Here is a 20,054-nt window from a genome sequence, read left to right on the forward strand (position 1 = left end):
GGGAGCTAGAGGCAGAGGGGTGGGGGGGGAGCTAGAGGCAGAGGGGTGGGGGGGGAGCTAGAGGCAGAGGGGTGGGGGGGGAGCTAGAGGCAGAGGGGTGGGGGGGGAGCTAGAGGCAGAGGGTGTTTATACCTTAGGTGTTGTCAGAATCTACTGTTTGGGCCACATGTTATGGCTGAGCAAGAAGGGGCGCTATTTTTTTTTTTTTTTTTTTTTTTTAAGAGATTTTGCTAGAATAGTTTGTGGGCAACATCAGAACAGCAGAAACATCCCAAAAGTAATGGCATCATACAAATCACACCTCTCTGTGAATTAATCTACAGCTGCAGTTATTTTGTAATATCCTCACCATGCTTTTTTCTGGGGAATTGAAAGCATTCTAGTTAAGTGCCCATACATTGTACCCAGCTTCTGCTTCTGGCAACACACACCCAGTGTACCCAGCTTCTGCTTCTGGCAACACACACCCCGTAAACTGTTAAGTGCGCTCTCCCCACTACAGCAATGCCAAACATGTGGCCGCTTACTGTGGTTTAGGCACAGTGGGTGTCCAAACGGAGGGGAGCATTTGCATTTGGGAGTGCAGACTTCAATTGATTTTATTTGGGAGCCATAACTTTTTTGTAACAGTTAGAGCCCCCAATATTCCCAATGACAGATGACAGACCTGAGTGGGGCCTGGTGTGTGGGATAAGGGTTTTATTGGTAATATTTTTGGGTACAGAACATTTTGTGATCCCTTTCAGTAAAAGGCTGGTATCATATTGTTATGTTCTACACTGAGCTCTTACATCGGGGTTTCCGTATAAAGCCCACAAAAATGAGACTCCGATGGACCCACAAACTAGAATGATGCAAATGGAGACACTTTGAACTCTGTTTCACTGGGGTTTATGTTTTTAGTCGTGCACGGAGCTGTGGTCGTCAACACTTGTGCCCTAAAAAAGACGCCTAAAATGATGGGATATTGCCGTGCTGGAACAGAGACCTGACGGAGTCCAAAGTGGCTCCATTTGCCTTATTATAATCAGTGGTTTCGTTAGGGTTTTTGTCTGAATCACTTTTTTGGGGATTTACATGGAAACCCTGACGTAAGTGCTCAGTGAAGAGAGCAGGATAAATGTGAGCCGAGGCTTATTCCAATTTTTCAGAGGTAGTATGAACTAACAGACAGCAGTACAAGAATAGTTATTTTTATGTGGGTCACCTTGCAGTATAAGTCATAAGACGACTTTATTCTTCGGGTCGGTGCGCTTACAGCGATACCAGATTTATATCTTTCTATTACATTTTGCTGCTATTGCAGAGTAAAAATGCTTTTTTTTTCATTTTGACAAATAGTTTTTCCGCTGCCATGTTCTGAAAGCTGTAACTTTTTTTTGGGGGGGGGGGTGAACAGGGCTTATTTTTTGCTGCATTTTTCGGTACCATTTTGGGGTATACATTTCTTTATCGCCTTTTATTCAGATTTTTCAAATGCAGAATGAACAAAAAGAAGCAATTCACTTATTCTTTTCATTTTTTTCGTACAAACGATGAGATTTATTCTCTCGGTCAGTACGATTATAGTGACTTTATTTAGATTGCTTTTTTACGCTTTGCTACTTTTACACACTAAACTATATTTAATAAAAATTTGTTTTTGCATCGCCATATTCTGACAGCTGTAACTTTTTTTTATTTTTCCAACTGAGCCATACTAGGGGGGGGGGGGGGGGTTTCAGGACAGTTTTTATTGATTTTTTTTTTTTACATGACTTTTTGATGGCTTTTTATTCAGTTTTTTGTGTGTCAGTATGATGAAAAAAGCTACATTCTTGATGTTTTGTTTTTTTTAACATTCTTTGCTGTAGGGAATAATGTTACAGTTTTATATTCCTACTATAAAGCGTCAGAAAAGATGCCCCTTACCAGTCGCCATTTTAATACGTATTAGCGGTCATTTTTTAAAGGCGTTAACCAACACAAAAAGGGTATGGGACAAAAAATAAACTAAAGTTAAACCACAGGTCAGTATCACAGTATCAGAATAACTTGACCTCTATATGTGTATTTATCAGACACTTTTGGACTCAAAGCCAAGATTAGGTTGTAAAGTTGCCCTCGTTAATGTTGCCATTCACTTACTTTCCAGCACTGATTCGTGCATTAAGTTCTTTCTCCTCTTTCAAAAGACTCTCACGTAACGTATCGCACTCTAGGACGCTCTGTAAGGCTTTCGTATCATCTCCTGCCACCTCTTGCTCCACGTGTAGGATGCTGATGTGTGAGGGAACTCGAAGACTGCGACTTGCAAGCATCTTCAGTAATGTGGTCTTCCCCAAACCATTTCTGCCTACTAAACCATATCGCCGACCTGATGCCAAATGCAACTCGGCACCTGTCAATAGGACCCTGTGATAAGACATTGAGAGAATGAATGCAATATAAAAGCTTATAAGACCGTATAACTGTCCACTGTATTATGCATATAATAGAATACTACACAGAAAAAAAAAAAATATAAAAGCGATCTGCAAGTCTTTAAACAATCTCATGCAGCCATTTAACGCTCTCATAGCCAAGTGTTTCTTGATATTTGGCTCCTCTGGTAGTCAGGACAATTGTTGCACTTTTGACATGTACAAATAAAAGCTACGTTGTATTACTAAATAATTTGCATTAGCCAGTAATAAATATATACTCTTCGAAAGTAGATACCAGGCACACTGTCAAAATGCCACTCTTGGCACTTAATATTGACATGCATCTTCATACAATAGTGTGTCAATGTAAAGAAAAACAAGGGCATAAACATTAATGTTTATGGCTAAGTGTAATTCAAGCAGAAAATTACATAAAATCACGCGTCCCTCCTTCAAATCAAAATGTAACACATGTAATCCATACAATACATACTACCTTGGGATCTATGTTTTATCTTTCTACAATCAGAATCAGAGAAACCAGTGTTATTTTACGTGGCAATAACTTTGGAATACGTTTAAACATCCACTAAGTAAATGTATAGCAGCGTAGCTAAAGCGGTGAGGTGGTAAAAGAGGGTCAGTCGCCACTTGAAGGGGCCCACCCAGAGCTAACTCCATACTTAAAGAGGTGGTTCACTACTCTGCAGTAGTGACCACATCCGTATTAAACTGGTAGGTAAAGCTTTTTCTAAATACCATGGTCAGCGAATTCTGCCTGTGAGCGGCGCCGCTCATCCCTATCAAGTGACCCCCGGGGCTCCGTGACCTGTGGGATCTGGTGATGTCAACTTCCAGTTGACCTGACATAACTGAGGCCAGCCCCAGTCTTCCTGAGTGACTGGGCTGTGTGCGGCATTTCACCGCTCATCATATCCAAGCGTCACAACACAGCATGTCGCACAAGCGCTTGCCTTCATTGTAAAGCGCTGCAAGCAGGAGCGATGCTGGGCTGTGATTAGCGGCGACACTCCGCCCACAGCCCATCTCCTCAGGAAGACTGGGCTGGCCACGGTGATGTCAGGTCATCTGGAAGTTGACGTGACATCACCGGATCCCAGAGGTCACGGAGCCCTGGTGTTCACTTCATGAGGATGAACAGACCGTGATAGTGCCGCTCACATGCAGAATTGGCTGATCAAGGTATTTAGAAAATGCCACTATTGCAGAGTAGTGAACCACCTCTTTACATGTATCGTTGTGTAAAGGTAGCCTAAGCCATAAATTGTTTGTTCAAACGTAATAAGAATATCTGTGTATGTAAATAATCAAAATATAGATGTAGTAGCATAATTATCTGTGTGTCTATATAGCAATCGCACAGACCAATAATATGATTCTAAACTATATATTCAAGAAAGAGTTAACCAAGGTACAAACGAACTAGGGAGATATTACGTTAATTGGGAGCCTTATCAGTAAAATTCACAGGAGAAGGAATGTAGTATTTGTAAGATGAGGCGGGTGATCCCATACTCCCATGCATCACTCCTATTGAATCTCATCGTCGCTTACCGTCTTCAAAGTGTGAGAGGAATGTACCATCTGGAATGATGTATGATCTCATGCATTCTCCCAATGCTGCCTATATGCACTCCCCCCTAATTATTCTTTATCAGTATGTGTGAGCAAATGGAGAAGTTTTGTAAATATGTTTCAAAGCTGAAGTGATGTGTTTAATGCTTGAACAATAGAATACACAAGTTTAGACGCGAGTCTGAGCTCAATCAGAGAACATGTTCTGTGTTCATTGTTTATAGAGTCTCATAATAGCTATATATCAGCACAGATAATACGGCACTGGCCTCTGGATATCCTGAGCGAAGATACCATTAGCTATCTTTTTTACCTAAATTTCTCCCTTGACAGTTGTATATAGCAAACCCATACAGTTAAACTTACGGTAGATGAGGGAGACATGGTCTCCATGCACTATCGCTCTCCGTTCTGTAGGCGGCTTTAGGCTAAGTTCACACAAGGCATCATTTACTGCGTTTTTGAGGTCACAAAAATGCACCTAAATGCATGCATTTCCTTGCAAAGTCTATGATATTTCTACTTTGCTGTCCACACAGTGCATCTTTTGTTGGCTGTGTTTTTGAAGACGCAGCCAAAATGCAGCATGCCAATTCTTTTTGCCTTTCGTCCATGCGTTTCGGAGGACTGGCATATCACCCCCCACGCATCTGGCTACATACCAATTGAGATATAAAGTCTATGGGGACCAGAATCTAGTGCAAAGAGGTAGGAGCAAGCTCTTAATACTTACCCAATCACCGGCGCAGCTGTCACACTGCTCCCACGGCCGGTTATTCACTTCCAGGGATCATTACCTTCATTGAATATGCACTGCTTCCCCTGCCCACCAGTGGCTGTGAGTGGTTGCAGTCAGACGAGCCCCCATCCTGAGTGACAGTATGTCTGGCTGCAACCAATCACAGACACCGGTGGGAGGGTCTACATCGTGCTGTAAAATAAAGGAATACATTAAAAAAATTGGCGTAGGATCCTCCAATATTATGATACCAGCACAATTAAAGCCCAACAGCTGGGGGGCTGGTATTCTCATGCTGGGAATACCCATGGTTATTGGGCACCCCCCAGCCTAAAAATATCTGCCAGCAGCCGCCCGCAATTGCCGCATCCATTAGATGCGACAGTCCAGGCATGTTACCTGGCTCTTTCTGATTGCCCTGGTTTGGTGGCAATCGCGGTAATGAGAAATTAATAACAACCCACAGCTGACACTAAGTCTTATATTAGTGATGACAAGCGTCTATGAGACACCCCACATCACTAATCTGTAAGTGAAAGTAAAACTCAAACACCCAAAAAAATCCTTTATTTGACAGACAAAGAAGGGAATTTTGTTTACTTACCGTAAATTCCTTTTCTTCTAGCTCCTATTGGGAGACCCAGACAATTGGGTGTATAGCTTCTGCCTACGGAGGCCACACAAAGTATTACACTTTAAAAAGTGTAATCCCTCCCCTCTGCCTATACACCCTCCCGTGCATCACGGGCCCATCAGTTTTGGTGCCAAAGCAGGAAGGAGGAAACTTATAAATTGGTCTAAGGTAAACTCGATCCGAAGGATGTTCGGAGAACTAAAACCATGAACCAAAGAACAATTCAACATGAACAACATGTGTACACAAAAGAACAACAGCCCGAAGGGAACAGGGGCGGGTGCTGGGTCTCCCAATAGGAGCTAGAAGAAAAGGAATTTACGGTAAGTAAACAAAATTCCCTTCTTCTTTGTCACTCCATTGGGAGACCCAGACAATTGGGACGTCCAAAAGCAGTCCCTGGGTGGGTAAAAGAATACCTCGATAAAAAGAGCCGTAAAAACGGCCCCCTCTTACAGGTGGGCAACCGCCGCCTGAAGGACTCGCCTACCTAGGCTGGCATCTGCCGAAGCATAGGCATGCACCTGATAGTGTTTCGTGAAAGTGTGTAGACTCGACCAGGTAGCCGCCTGACACACCTGCTGAGCCGTAGCCTGGTGCCGCAATGCCCAGGACGTACCCACGGCTCTGGTAGAATGGGCTTTCAGCCCTGAAGGAACTGGAAGCCCAGAAGAACGGTAGGCTTCAAGAATCGGTTCCTTGATCCACCGAGCCAAGGTTGACTTGGAAGCCTGCGACCCCTTACGCTGGCCAGCGACAAGGACAAAGAGCGCATCAGAACGGCGCAGGGGCGCCGTGCGAGAAATGTAGAGTCTGAGTGCTCTCACGAGATCTAACAAGTGCAAATCCTTTTCACATTGGTGAACTGGATTAGGACAAAAAGAAGGTAAGGAGATATCCTGATTGAGATGAAAAGGGGATACCACCTTAGGGCGAAATTCAGGGACCGGACGCAGAACCACCTTATCCTGGTGAAACACCAGGAAGGGGGCTTTGCATGACAGCGCTGCTAGCTCAGACACTCTCCGAAGTGATGTGACTGCCACTAGGAAGACCACCTTCTGCGAAAGGCGTGAAAGAGAAACATCCCTCATCGGCTCGAAAGGTGGTTTTTGAAGAGCCGATAGCACCCTGTTAAGATCCCAGGGATCTAGCGGACGCTTGTAAGGTGGGACTATGTGGCAAACCCCCTGCAGGAACGTGCGTACCTGCGGAAGCCTGGCTAGACGCTTTTGAAAAAACACGGAAAGCGCCGATACTTGTCCCTTGAGAGAGCCGAGAGACAAACCCTTGTCCATTCCGGATTGAAGGAAAGACAGAAAAGTGGGCAAGGCAAACGGCCAGGGAGTAAAACCCTGATCAGAGCACCAGGATAAGAAGATCCTCCACGTCCTGTGGTAGATCTTGGCGGACGTTGGTTTCCTGGCCTGTCTCATAGTGGCAATGACCTCTTGAGATAACCCTGAAGACGCTAGGATCCAGGACTCAATGGCCACACAGTCAGGTTGAGGGCGCAGAATTCAGATGGAAAAAAGGCCCTTGAGACAGCAAGTCTGGTCGGTCTGGTAGTGCCCACGGTTGACCCACCGTGAGATGCCACAGATCCGGGTACCACGACCTCCTCGGCCAGTCTGGCGCGATGAGGATGGCGCGGCGGCAGTCGGACCTGATCTTGCGTAACACTCTGGGCAGCAGTGCCAGAGGAGGAAACACATAAGGCAGTCGAAACTGCGACCAACCCTGAACTAATGCGTCTGCCGCCAGAGCTCTGTGATCTTGAGACCGTGCCATGAATGCCGGGACCTTGTTGTTGTGCCGGGACGCCATTAGGTCGACGTCCGGCGTTCCCCAGCGGCAACAGATCTCTTGAAACACGTCCGGGTGAAGGGACCATTCCCCTGCGTCCATGCCCTGGCGACTGAGAAAGTCTGCTTCCCAGTTTTATACGCCCGGGATGTGAACTGCGGATATGGTGGAGGCTGTGGCTTCCACCCACAGCAGAATCCGCTGAACTTCTTGGAAGGCTTGACGACTGCGTGTGCCGCCCTGGTGATTGATGTACGCCACCGCCGTGGCGTTGTCCGACTGAATTCGGATCTGCCTGTCTTCCAGCCACAGCTGGAACGCCTTTAGGGCTAGATACACTGCCCTTATCTCCAGAACATTGATCTGAAGGGAGGACTCTGCCTGAGTCCAGGTTCCCTGAGCCCTGTGGTGGAGGAAGACCGCTCCCCACCCTGACAGACTCGCGTCCGTCGTGACCACAGCCCAGGATGGGGGCAGGAAGGATTTTCCTTTCGACAGAGAAGTGGGAAGAAGCCACCACTGAAGAGAGGCTTTGGCTGCCCGAGAAAGGGAGACGTTCCTGTCGAGGGACGTCGACCTCCTGTCCCATTTGCGGAGAATGTCCCATTGGAGTGGACGCAGATGAAACTGCGCAAATGGAACTGCCTCCATTGCTGCCACCATCTTCCCTAGGAAGTGCATGAGGCGCCTCAAGGGGTGTGCCTGGGCTCGAAGGAGAGATTGCACACCTGTCTGTAGTGAACGCTGTTTGTCCAGCGGTAGCTTCACTATCGCTGAGAGAGTATGAAACTCCATCCCGAGGTAAGTTAGCGATTGGGTCGGAGTCAATTTTGACTTTGGGAAATTGATGATCCACCCGAACCTCTGGAGAGTCTCCAGAGCAGTGTTCAGGCTGTGTTGGCATGCCACCCGGGAGGGTGCCTGGACTAGAAGATCGTCTAAGTAAGGGATCACCGAGTGTCCCTGAGAGGTGTAGGACTGCCACCACTGTTGCCATGACTTTGGTGAAGACCCGTGGGGCTGTCGCCAGGCCGAAAGCAGAGCCACGAACTGAAGGTGTTCGTCTCCGATGGCGAAACGCAGGAAGCGCTGATGCTCTGGTGCAATCGGCACGTGGAGATAAGCATCCCTGATGTCGATTGATGCTAGGAAGTCTCCTTGGGACATCGAGGCGATGACGGAGCGGAGAGATTCCATCCGGAACCGTCTGGTTTTCACGTGTCTGTTGAGCAGTTTGAGGTCCAGAACGGGACGGAATGATCCGTCCTTTTTTGGCACCACAAACAAGTTGGAGTAAAAAACCGCGACCACATTCTTGAAGTGGAACAGGGATCACCACTCCTTCTGCCTTCAGAGTGTTCACCGCCTGAAAAAGAGCATCGGCTCGCTCGGGGGGGGTGGAGATGTTCTGAAGAAACGAGTCGGAGGACGAGAGCTGAGCTCTATCCTGTAACCGTGAGACAGAATGTCTCTCACCCATCGGTCTTGGACATGTGGCAACCAGGCGTCGCAAAAGCGGGAGAGCCTGCCACCGACCGAGGATGCGGTTTGGGGAGGCCGAAAGTCATGAGGAGGCCGCCTTGGGGGCGGTACCTCCGGCGGTCTTTTTAGGACGTGACTTAGACCGCCATGAATCAGAGTTCCTCTGGCCCTTCTGTGGCCTGTTGGACGTGGAGAATTGAGACCTGGCTGAGGGCCGAAAGGACCGAAACCTCGATTGTATCTTCCGTTGCTGAGGTCTGTTTGGTTTGGACTGGGGTAAGGACGAGTCCTTTCCCTTGGATTGTTTAATAATTTCATCCAATTGCTCGCCAAACAGACGGTCGCCAGAAAATGGCAAACCGGTTAAGAACTTCTTGGAAGCAGAGTCTGCCTTCCATTCGCGTAGCCACATGGCCCTGCGGACTGCCACTGAATTGGCGGATGCTACCGCTGTACGGCTCGCCGAGTCCAGGACGGCGTTCATGGCGTAGGACGAAAAAGCCGACGCCTGAGAGGTTAAAGACACAACCTGCGGAGTAGAGGCACGTGTGACTGCATTAATCTCAGACAGACAAGCTGAGATAGCGTGGAGTGCCCATACAGCTGCGAATGCCGGAGCAAAAGACGCGCCTATGGCTTCATAGATGGATTTCATCAGGAGCTCTATTTGCCTGTCAGTGGCATCCTTGAGCGATGAACCATCTGCCACTGCTACTATGGATCTAGCCGCCAGTCTAGAGACTGGAGGATCCACCTTGGGACACTGAGCCCAACCCTTAACTACGTCAGTGGGGAAGGGGTAACGTGTGTCATTAAGGCGCTTAATAAAGCGCTTGTCCGGAAATGCTCGGTGTTTCTGGACTGCGTCTCTGAAGTTGAAGTGATCAAAAAAACGCACTCCGTGTACGTTTCGGAAACCTAAATTGGTGTTTCTCCTGCTGTGAAGCTGACTCCTCAAATCGGTGTAGTTGGAGGAGAAAGTTCTAGCACCTGGTTGATGGACGCTATAAGGTCATTTACTATGGCGTCCCCTTCAGGTGTATCAAGATTGAGAGCAGCGTCAGGATCAGAGCCCTGATCTGCCACCTCCGCTTCATCCTCCAGAGAGTCCTCATGCTGAGACCCTGAACAGTGTGATGAAGTCGAGGGAAGCTCCCAGCGAGCCCGCTTAGCCGGTCTGGGACTGCGGTCCGTGTCGGAGTCCTCACCGTGGGACCTAGGAGACACCCCAGGAGCACTTTGCTGCGCTGACCGAGGGGGGCCTGGGGGCAATGATTCAACAGTGCCCGGGTCCTGTGTTACCGGTCTGGACTGCAAAGCTTCTAGTAATCTTAGCAGACCATCTATCCATAGACTGAGCCATGGATTGTGAAAGTGACTCAGAAAGTTTCTCAGCCAACACTGCAAACTCTGTCCCTGCCACCTGGACAGTGGTAGCCGGTGGTTCTACCTGGGCCGAGGGTCCCACCAGTGCCTGAGGCTCCGGCTGAGTGAGTGTCACAGGGGCCGAGCATTGCACACAATGAGGGTAGGTGGAACCTGCAGGTAACATAGCCGCACAAGAGGTACAGGTTGCAAAATAAGCCTGTGCCTTGGCACCCTTGCTTTTTGCGGACGACATGCTGTTGTCTCCTCTCAGAGCAATCAGTGAGGGTATATAGCCAAAAGCAAATAATGCGGCCGAACAGCGCAAATGTATACAATATATGGATATATATATATATATACACACTTCGGCACCCAGGGGGGCCAGCACCTGGTAACCGGTGCGGCTTACCGACCGCCCTCAGCTGTTGTGTGTCCACCAGATTCCCTGCCTGGGCCTCCCAGAGCTGTGGAGCTCGGTCTGAAGTTCTCTACCAGCAGAAGTGATGATAACAATGGCTGCCAGCGTTCTCAGAGAAGGAGGGGGGCGTGGGCGTGCCTCAGAAAGTGCGGGAATCTGGTGCCCCACAGTGCTCAGTGAGGGGGGAGGAGGATACCTAAGTATGCTCCAGCCCTCACCGCTGACGTCCAGTCTAGCGTCCCGCCCTTCCCCCTGACTGGCAGGCCCGGGGGCGGGAGTATGCGGTACTAGGCCGCAGAAGCCGGGGACTAAATTTAGTAACGCGGCCGGCAAACAGGCGCGGTCGGCGCGGTAGTCCCGGCGACACAAAACACACAGCAGCCGCTGCAGCGTCTGTTACACAGGCGCTCTATGCGCCGTCCCCAAGGGGACACAGAGTACCTCAGAGAAGCAGGGCCTGTCCCTGATGATACCCGGTCTCCTGTCCGACAGATTCCCCCAGGGGCTGCGGAGGGAGCCCGGTCCCAGTGCATGGTGACCGGTTAGGATCCCACTTCTCCCAGAGCCCCTAAGGGATGGGGAAGGATAACGGCATGTGGCTCCAGCCTTTGTACCCGCAATGGGTACCTCGACCTTAACAGCACCGCCGACCAGAGTGGGGTGAGAAGGGAGCATGCCGGGAGCCCTGTTAGGGGCCCTCTTTTCTTCCATCCGATAAAGTCAGCAGCTGCTGCTGACTAAAATGTGGAGCTTGCGTGGATGTGTGCCTCCTTCAACACAAAGCAAAAAACTGATGGGCCCGTGATGCACGGGAGGGTGTATAGGCAGAGGGGAGGGGTTACACTTTTTTAAAGTGTAATACTTTGTGTGGCCTCCGGAGGCAGAAGCTATACACCCAATTGTCTGGGTCTCCCAATGGAGCGACAAAGAAAAAACACCCTCTTTCACCACTTTATTAACCCCCCAAACACCAGTCCAGGTCCGACGTAATCCACACGAGGTCCCATGACGCTTCCAGTACTGCTACATACCGGAAGTTCACAGCGAGCGCCATAGAATAAGACTGCCCGCTGTGAGCTCCACGCAGCAATTGAAGTGAGCCACGCAATGAGCGGTGACGTCACTCAGGTTACCCGTGGCCACAGCTAGAGTCCTCCACCTGTGACAGCAAATCACCCGAGTGACATCCCACAGCTCACTTCCGTCGTGACCCGATTTGCAGTGACAGCTGGAGTCCGACATCACTGACCTCAAATCAGGCAGCGACTGAAGTGAGCCACACAATCAGCAAAATTGGATATGAAAATTTAACAAAAAAAAAAAAATTAAAAAAAAAACCAAACCACAGCTGGCTAAGCTAGCTCTCTCTCTATCAAGCTATTCTGTTATTTCTATTATCTATTCTACATGTTCTATTCTTTCTTATCTATTATTCTTATTATTGTTCTTTCTATCTATTCTATGTATTTTTTTTATCCATGTACCTATCTATCAATTTTCCTATCCCATCATTTTGTTTCTCCTTTAAAAAACGCATTAACAAAAACCCAGCAGAAGTGTCATGCGTTTTTTGGGCTACGAGCTGCATTTTCTGTGACCACAGGAAAAAGATGCAGTCAAGATGCACTCAGAAAAAAAGATGCAGTGTGTAAACATAGCCTCAGGCTTGTGGCCAAAAGAATGGCAGGATGACACACTGGACGAATGTCAAAGACCCAGTATTAGGTGAGTATATGATGCGCATTATTTATTTTCATTGTATTGTTCATTATTTTAATTGTAGGGGAGACTATACAGTGAGAGGGGCATTATACTATGTAAAAGAGAGCAGTGTGTATACGGAAGGCGTGAGCACAACCTGCTGCGTTTGGGGAGCTGTGAAGCCACGATAATGGGTTTGAGGGAGTAGCGAGACGTTCATACTGTGCGTAGGAGTGCAGTGGAAGAATTATACTCTACGGTAAGTTATAAGATCATCATACTGTGTATAGGGGAGCTGTGCTGGCAGTACACTGCATATAAGTGAGCCATGGAGGCATCATACTGTGGATAGGGGAGAAGTACATGGGTGGGACTCAAGAGACATTCCTAAACGTTAAGTAGGCACTTAAAGCTGTGATGCTCTATCAACAGATGAGACTAGAAGAGCTGCTCTGGTGACATGGGGTCAAATAAAGCAGCAAACTCGCTGGCATGAGCAGTCCTTGAACGCTCTGAGCCAGCAGAGATGGGCACTGGGAGAAAACTGACCGGGAAGCATCCACCCTGCTTCTGTGGTGCACTGACGTGTCCGAAATGAGCCATGCACATGCGTAAGATTTCCAGGAGCTGGTGCATATGTCTGTTAATGGAAATCATGTTATCATACCCACAGGGGCGTGATAACATTGAGAAAGGGTTTACTAGTCGGGGGAACTAAAGCCCCTGCGACTAGTCACAGATCTAATTAGCAAAGGAACAGCGAGGTTTTATAAGTCGTCTTTTTAACCATTCATATCAGTGTACAGCGTTATACAGGGCTGCTTTGGGAGGGAATTTGGTATTCATGCTGCTGGGTTGTGAGGCATACGGGACCTCACAGATTCCCTTTGAGAAGTGTTTTGGTCCACAGGAGGTCAGGAAAGGGATAAAACAGAGGGATGGCGTTCAGGAACTCCACTCCAACACATCTGCTTAGACCATCTCTCTACTCTCCCAAGTTCTCATCTAAGCTCAAATCGTGTTTATTAGATTTGAGCAGAGATCAGCGTTTAGATTCTGAAGATTTCACAGACAAGGAGCTAGCTGGCTGTCAGGTTTAAAACTAAAAAGAATCAAGCAGCTTTGTGGTGTATTGTAAACTAAACAAGCTACAGGAAAGAAATGCTAAAAGTAAACAAACTGCAGATTTAATTTATGCCACATAAATGCACTGCTTATATTATAAAAAGAAAAAAACAAAACAACAACAAAGGTTGCGAGCTATGGAAACTTGAGGTGCATACTATCCCATGGCAATGAGAATACAAAATATTTGTACACTCACCTCTCTCCAAACGACACATCAAAGTTGTCAATTCTGATGTCATATGATTTGTTCTTGCCACTGGATTCTATCCTATTCTCCTTCTTGCTGGCAGCTTGACTTGCTGAAGCTTCCTCCATTACACTGTATCCATTAAGAGGAAAAAAAAAAGAAAGAAAAGAGCATTGGTTAGTCTTCCCTGGTCCAGAGCTGGCTCTCTGCTCCTGCCCCGGTCTGTTTGTCTGCAATGCTGAGGAGTCTGTGTCCATTTTGGTGGCGTTGGGAAAAAAGGGACTGACAATATATAATAAATTGGACACAGTAGTTCAATGCAGTATGTGCTGAATATATTCTCACAAGAATTTGGGAAAGATATGAAATGTCCTATAAATGTCTGTTGTATTCCTGATTTTAAGACCTAGGCTTTTAGTTGAGATGAATCTGTGCTGCACTTTATGTACATGAGTAGTGAAGCTCCTCTACTACAGATCAGAGGAAAAAGGCAAGGAAGGAATTAATGCCTGCACTCATCTCAGAACTGCTAGTATTCTTGCCAGAACCCCTAACATTAATTTGATTTTGCAGGGAAAGGGGCAATTGTAGATCAAGCCACTCGGTGGGGCAGTACCTTTTTAATGATTGAATGATTGCTTGAGCTGAAATGGACACCGGTAGCTGTATTGAAGGAAATTGTTCCATCAACCACTTACAGTGACTAAAAACTTAAAAGCTTTTAACTTCTAGCATTTTCATAATAGGAGTGGAAGAACTTGCTGTTTTGCCTGACCCAAAGAGAATGTTTAATTGCAGATGGCATTGCTGCTTCAATGAAACAGAAAGACACTGCTATTACAAAATAAAATATTTCTGGCAGAGGTTTATATATCATAGGTTTCATATCATAGCATTTCTGTATGCAAGGTGTCGATTCGTATTGAATTGATGATGCCCTACAATTTTTTTAATTCACTCTTTATCTCGTTCTGTTTTCGAGATAAAAATGATAACTCCCTTGTTTTCCACCAGGTGGCGCTATAGGTGGTTTCATTGCGTAGCGCATGGCTACTTTACTATACCTAGACACCACTTCTATTCCAATAGCTGACGCCGTTCTGAAGTTAATGGCAGTAAACAGGATATGCGTGGACACATTGTATATGAGCCACTGACACCTTTACACTTACACATTCCCACCAGTTTTCTGTATCTCCCGCTCAGATCGCTTTTCCTGTTTCGCTTTTAATTTTGCTTCTGCTTTTTCCAACTTCCTTACATCAACAGTCTGGGGATAAAATAATTATTTTATTTAGGGAAGAAAAAAAAAAAAGACAAACAAAAAACAGTCACACGCTCATGCATACATAAAAACATATGCAGGCTCTGAATCAGAATGACTTTCCAACCATGGTCAGTGAAATGATTTACTGCGCTTCAATGGCAAATCAGTACAGGGAAAACTAGATGTCATCAAGATTAACAGGAGCGGATGTGATGCTCAATGAGTTCAAAGAGAAAACCTTCACATGAGGTTCTGAAAGACGCTGCCATACGGGACACAGATGCTACACATTGCTGCCATTATGAAGTCTGATACAGAATGAACGACTGCAAATCCGGATGGCTATAGCTTCTTTTTTCTCCAAAAATTCAAAAGCACTGAAGATTTTACTGGTTCGAGGATTACGCATTTCAATCATATATAGACAACTTCTATCTACACTTTACATATATTGCTGCTGGCATTGACACTTTCTGGGCTCCTCATGCAGTCTTAGTTTTTTATCACATCTATTTCTACCTGCAGGTATGGCCTACCTCCATTCAACCTCATAGGTACTAACTGCTAGTTCAGGCACTTTACACATGTTGCTGCTAGCACTGTCATTTTTCATGCATGTTATATAGTTTACTGCTATCAAATAAACGGATTTTTGTGTACCCACCGTAAAATCGTTTTCTCTTAGCCATCATTGGGGGACACAGGACCATGGGTGTTATGCTGCCTATCCATAGGAGGACACTAAGTAGATGCAAAAGCATAGCTCCTCCTCTGCAGTATACACCCCCTGGCTGGGCCAGGCAACCTCAGTTTTAGTACACAAGCAGTAGGAGAAAAACCAGTAAAAACTTCTCAACAGAGGAACATGAGAAAAGAAGAGTCATAACCAAATAAGGTCCTGAGAGAACCAAGGCCCCACAGGGCAACAGGGTGGGTGCTGTGTCCCCCAATGATGGCTAAGAGAAAAAGATTTTACGGTGAGTACACAAAAATCCGTTTTTCTCTGACGCCTCATTGGGGGACACAGGACCATGGGACGTCCTAAAGCAGTCCATGGGTGGGAAAAATAAAAGAAAGACCACACAAGGTGCTCTACTGCCGTTTGCAGAATTTTCCTACCCAGATTTACCTCAGCTGAAACCTGGGTATGGACTCTGTAATGCTTTGAAAACGTATGTAGGCTAGACCAGGTTGCAGCTTTACACACCTGTTCTACTGAAGCCTGATGCCGAATGGACCACGAAGCGCAAACTGCTCGCGTGGAATGAGCCCATAGCCCACTAGGAATGGGCTTTAGTTGCAAGCGGTAGACTTCCTGGATCGCAGAGCGAATCCAGCAAGCCAGAGTCGCCTTTGAAGCTGCCTGTCCCTTCTTAAGCCCCTCAGGAATGACGAACAAAGAGTCCGTTTTCCTAAAGGGGGCTGTCCTGGAAATGTACTATCTGAGAGCTCTGACGAGGTCTAACGAATGCAGAGACCTTTCCACCCTATGAACTGGGTGTGGACAAAAGGAAGGCAGAACAATGTCCTCGTTCAAATGAAACAGGGTAGGAATCTTTGGAAGAAAATCCGGAAGAGGGTGCAGAACCACCTTGTCCTGGTGAAAAATCAGAAAAAATTCGCGGCAAGAGAGTGCTGCTAGCTCCGAAACCCATTTGATGGACGTAATTGCCACCAGGAACGTTACCTTCCAGGACAGAAGAGCAAGGGAGGATTCCTTGAGCGGTTCAAAGGGAGACCTCTGGAGACCGTCCAGAACGAGATTGAGGTCCCATGGGTCCAGCGGCCGTTTGTACGTGAGAACTAGATGGGAAACGCCCTGGAGGAAGGTCTTGACCTGCGTTTTTTGAGCCAGGCGGCATTGGTAGAAGATTGAGAGCGCTGAGACCTGCCCTTTAAGGGAACTGAGAGCCAACCTGCAGAAAATTGAGAATTCTGGGGATGGCCAGAGGCAGAGGATGGACGTTAGTTTCCCTGCACCATGAAAGGAAGATTTTTCACGTACGGTGGTAAATACGGGATGAAGCAGACTTTCGGGCGCTGATCATGGTGGAGATAACCGCGGGGGAGAATCCTGCTCTTGTCAATACCCAGGTCTCAATGGCCATGCCGTCAGCTTCAGGGCTCTGGAGTTCTGATGGGAAATGGGCCCTTGGGCAGCAAGTCTGGGATGTCTGGAAGGCGCCACAGTACGTCTACAAGCATTTGTACTAATTCGGCGTACCAGGCGCACCTGGGCCAGTCCAGTGCTATCAGTATCACCGGGACTCCCTCTGCCTTGATTTTCCTGATTACCCGCGGCAGCAGAGGTAGAGGTGGAAATATGTAAGGCAGGCGGAAGTGGTGCCAGGAGCAGACTAGAGCATCCGCGCCGATGGACTGCGGGTCGCGTGACCTGACTATGAACGCGGGTACCTTTGCGTTCAACCTTGAGGCCATTAGATCCACGTCTGGTGTACCCCAGCGAGTGCAGATGTGTAGGAACACTTCTGGGTGGAGAGACCACTCTACGGTGGCCAGGCCTTGGCGACTTAGAAAGTCTGCTGCCCAGTTCTCTATTCCCGATATGTGTACCGCTGATAATACTGACCCTGTCGATTCGGCCCAGCTGAGGATCCTGTGGGCCTCGAGATAAGCTGTCTTGCTGCAGGTGTCCCCCTGCCGATTGATGTAGGCTACAGCTGTCGCATTGTCCGATTGGACTCGAACCTGATGACCCGCTAGCAGAGGGCAGAACGCCCTGAGCGCGAGGAAGATCGCGCAGATTTCCAGGATGTTTATAGGTAGGGAATACTCCTGGGGCGTCCAACGCCCTTGAGCAGTGTGGTGCCGGTACACTGCTCCCCAGCCTAGGAGGCTGGCGTCCGTGGTCAGGACCAGTCAGTTCACTGGGAGAAAAGATCTCCCCTTCAATAGGGATGAGGATCGAAGCTACCAGCGGAGTGCGTACCTGACTGAAGGCGTCAGGTGAAGATGTCTGTCCGGGGAGAAGGGGCTCTTGTCCCAGGCTGCTAGAAGGGCTAGCTGCAGTGGGCGGAGGTGCAGTTGAGCAAAGGGTACTGCTTCCATAGCCGCCACCATCCTGCCGAGCACCTTCATGCTGACTCGAATGGAGCGAGACGGAGGACGTAGAAGGCAGCGTACCGCTCGTTGAAGAGCGATCGCCTTGTACAGAGGGAGATACAACAAGCCCTGACGGGTGTCCAGGGACATGCCCAGGAAGGTCATGCATCGTGATGGGATCGGGGATGATTTGTCTAGATTCACTAGCCACCCTAAGCGGGATAGGGTGTCCACAGTGATCTGTAGGCTGGTTGAGCAGTCGCGGAAGGAGGGGGCCTTGATGAGGAAGTCGTCCAAGTAAGGGAGAACGACTACTCCCCTGGCGTGAAGGACGCTCATGGCGGCCGCCATGACTTTAGTGATGACCCTTGGTGCGGTGGCAAGGCCGAAGAGTAGAGCTACGAATTGAAAGTGGGAGTCCTGAACTGCGAAGCGGAGAAACTTTTGGTAATCTGGGGCGATGGGTATGTGCAGGTACGCGTCTGATGTCTATGGAGGCGAGGAATTCCCCTTCAACCATGGATGCAATAATGGACCTTAGGGACTCCATTCTGAATCTCCGTACGTGCATATGTTTGTTCAGGTGTTTGAGGTCCAGGATGGGTCGAACTGACCTATCCTCTTTGGGGACCACAAAGAGGTTGGAATAAAAACCCCTGAACTTCTCGTCGTCCGGGACAGGTATTATCACTCCTGCTGTTTGGAGCGAGTGGATTGCTGAGAAAAAAGCTTTGCGTCGTTTTCGAGTCATTGGGGGGTTTGAGAGAAAGAACCGACTCGGGGGTCGGGTCCTGGTAACCGGAAGACACAAGGTCTCGCACCCACTTGTCGTCTGAGGCGACAGCCCAGATGTGTTGAAAGAGCCGCAGTCGACCTCCTACAATGAGTGTGTCTTCCGGGGCGCCGAAGGAGTCATGAGGGGGGGAAAAAACGTCGTGGCTGAGTCTCCTTAGTCCTGGACTGTTTCGGTCTAGGCTGCCATGACGAAGTGGGTTTTGGGGAGAGCTGAGGTCGGTTACTGCGTAGTTCGCGGCTGGTGGCGGGGACAGCACGGGATGTCGACCAACCAATGAGTTCCGAAGGAACGGAACGAGGACTGTGGACGTCTGGTGAAGGTCGTCCTGGACTTCAGCTGGGGGAGGGAGGTACTCTTTCCTCCCGTGGCGTCAGAAATGAGCTTGACCAGACGTTCGCCAAACAATCGGTCTGGAAAAAAGGGAAGGCCCGTGAGAGACTTCTTGGAGGCAGAGTCCGCTCGCCATTGTCAGAGCCAGAGAGCTCTACGGATGGCTATGGTATTTGAAACGGCAAACGCTGCGCAGGTAGCAGCGTCCATGGAGGCCTGCATGAGGTACTCCACCGCAGCGGCAATTTGGGCTGTTACCTCTGTGAAGGTATGAGTGAACTGGGATTCCTCAAGCGAAGTGTTAAGGGATTCTGCCCAGACCGAGATCGCCTTTGCGACCCACACAGAGGCAAAGGAGGGCGAGAGGGAAGAACCCGAAGCCTCAAAAGCAGAACGGGCGAGGTGCTCCACCTGTCTGTCTGTCGGGTCCTTGATGGAGGAACCATCGGGTAAAGACAGGAGCGTCTTTGTGGCAAGGCAGGAGACCGGGGAGGGGGGGGGGTGTCCCGAATGGTCAGTGGTAGTGGATGGGGGATCCTCCACATGCAGAGTTTGGTTGACTGCTGCTATAAGGGAGTCTATTGCAGTTTGATCATCTGGGGAGGATGAAACCAAGGAATCCTCCTGGTACAAACAGCATTCTCCCTCCTCCAGCTCTTCAGAAGTCGTGGAGCGTGTGGGAGAGCCTGCCCAGTGTGCTCCCGAGGGAGAGCCATGGGGGCCATGAGAGAGTGCTGGAGACACCTGGCCGTGTGCCCTTTTCCTGATCCCTGCAACCGGTGAAGCATGTGCCCGGATTACCTCAGAAGGATCCTCCATAGGGGTATCCTCAGGCTGCGTTCCGTCCAGGGACCCAGAAGGGTGTGGAGGACGACAATGCATAGCCAGCACCAGGCTCTGTGACAGTTTTTCCATGGATTGGGACAGAATCTGTGCCCATTCCGGTGGGCTGGGAGCCCTAGGCTCTGGGCTGACGGTTGCGGCGGTGGTGGCGGGGGGGTCTTGGGGGGCTATAGGGGCACAGGACTCACAGAGAGAAGAGGTTGCTCAGCGTGGCAGGCAGTGCAGGCTGAATAATCTCTTCGTATCCTTAGAATTCTGCATGTTCCTAATAGGGAGTATGCCAGGAGGGGG

General features: G+C 48.6%; 1 protein-coding gene across 1 annotated transcript in view; it reads right to left on the reverse strand.

Annotated features, from left to right (window-relative positions):
* The window catches only part of ABCF3 (ATP binding cassette subfamily F member 3), an 87,995-nt gene that overhangs the window by 22,350 nt on the left and 45,591 nt on the right, over positions 1–20,054 (reverse strand). Inside the window, exons 5-7 of the mRNA XM_075340364.1 lie at positions 14,637–14,734; positions 13,474–13,596; positions 2,128–2,394 (exon numbers count right to left, since the gene is read on the reverse strand). Of these exons, the coding sequence (XP_075196479.1) occupies positions 2,128–2,394; positions 13,474–13,596; positions 14,637–14,734 (488 nt within the window). The remainder of the gene's footprint in view (positions 1–2,127; positions 2,395–13,473; positions 13,597–14,636; positions 14,735–20,054) is intronic.

This window comes from Anomaloglossus baeobatrachus, chromosome 3 (genome assembly GCF_048569485.1).
Source record: "Anomaloglossus baeobatrachus isolate aAnoBae1 chromosome 3, aAnoBae1.hap1, whole genome shotgun sequence".
In the NCBI taxonomy this organism is placed as follows: domain Eukaryota; kingdom Metazoa; phylum Chordata; class Amphibia; order Anura; family Aromobatidae; genus Anomaloglossus; species Anomaloglossus baeobatrachus.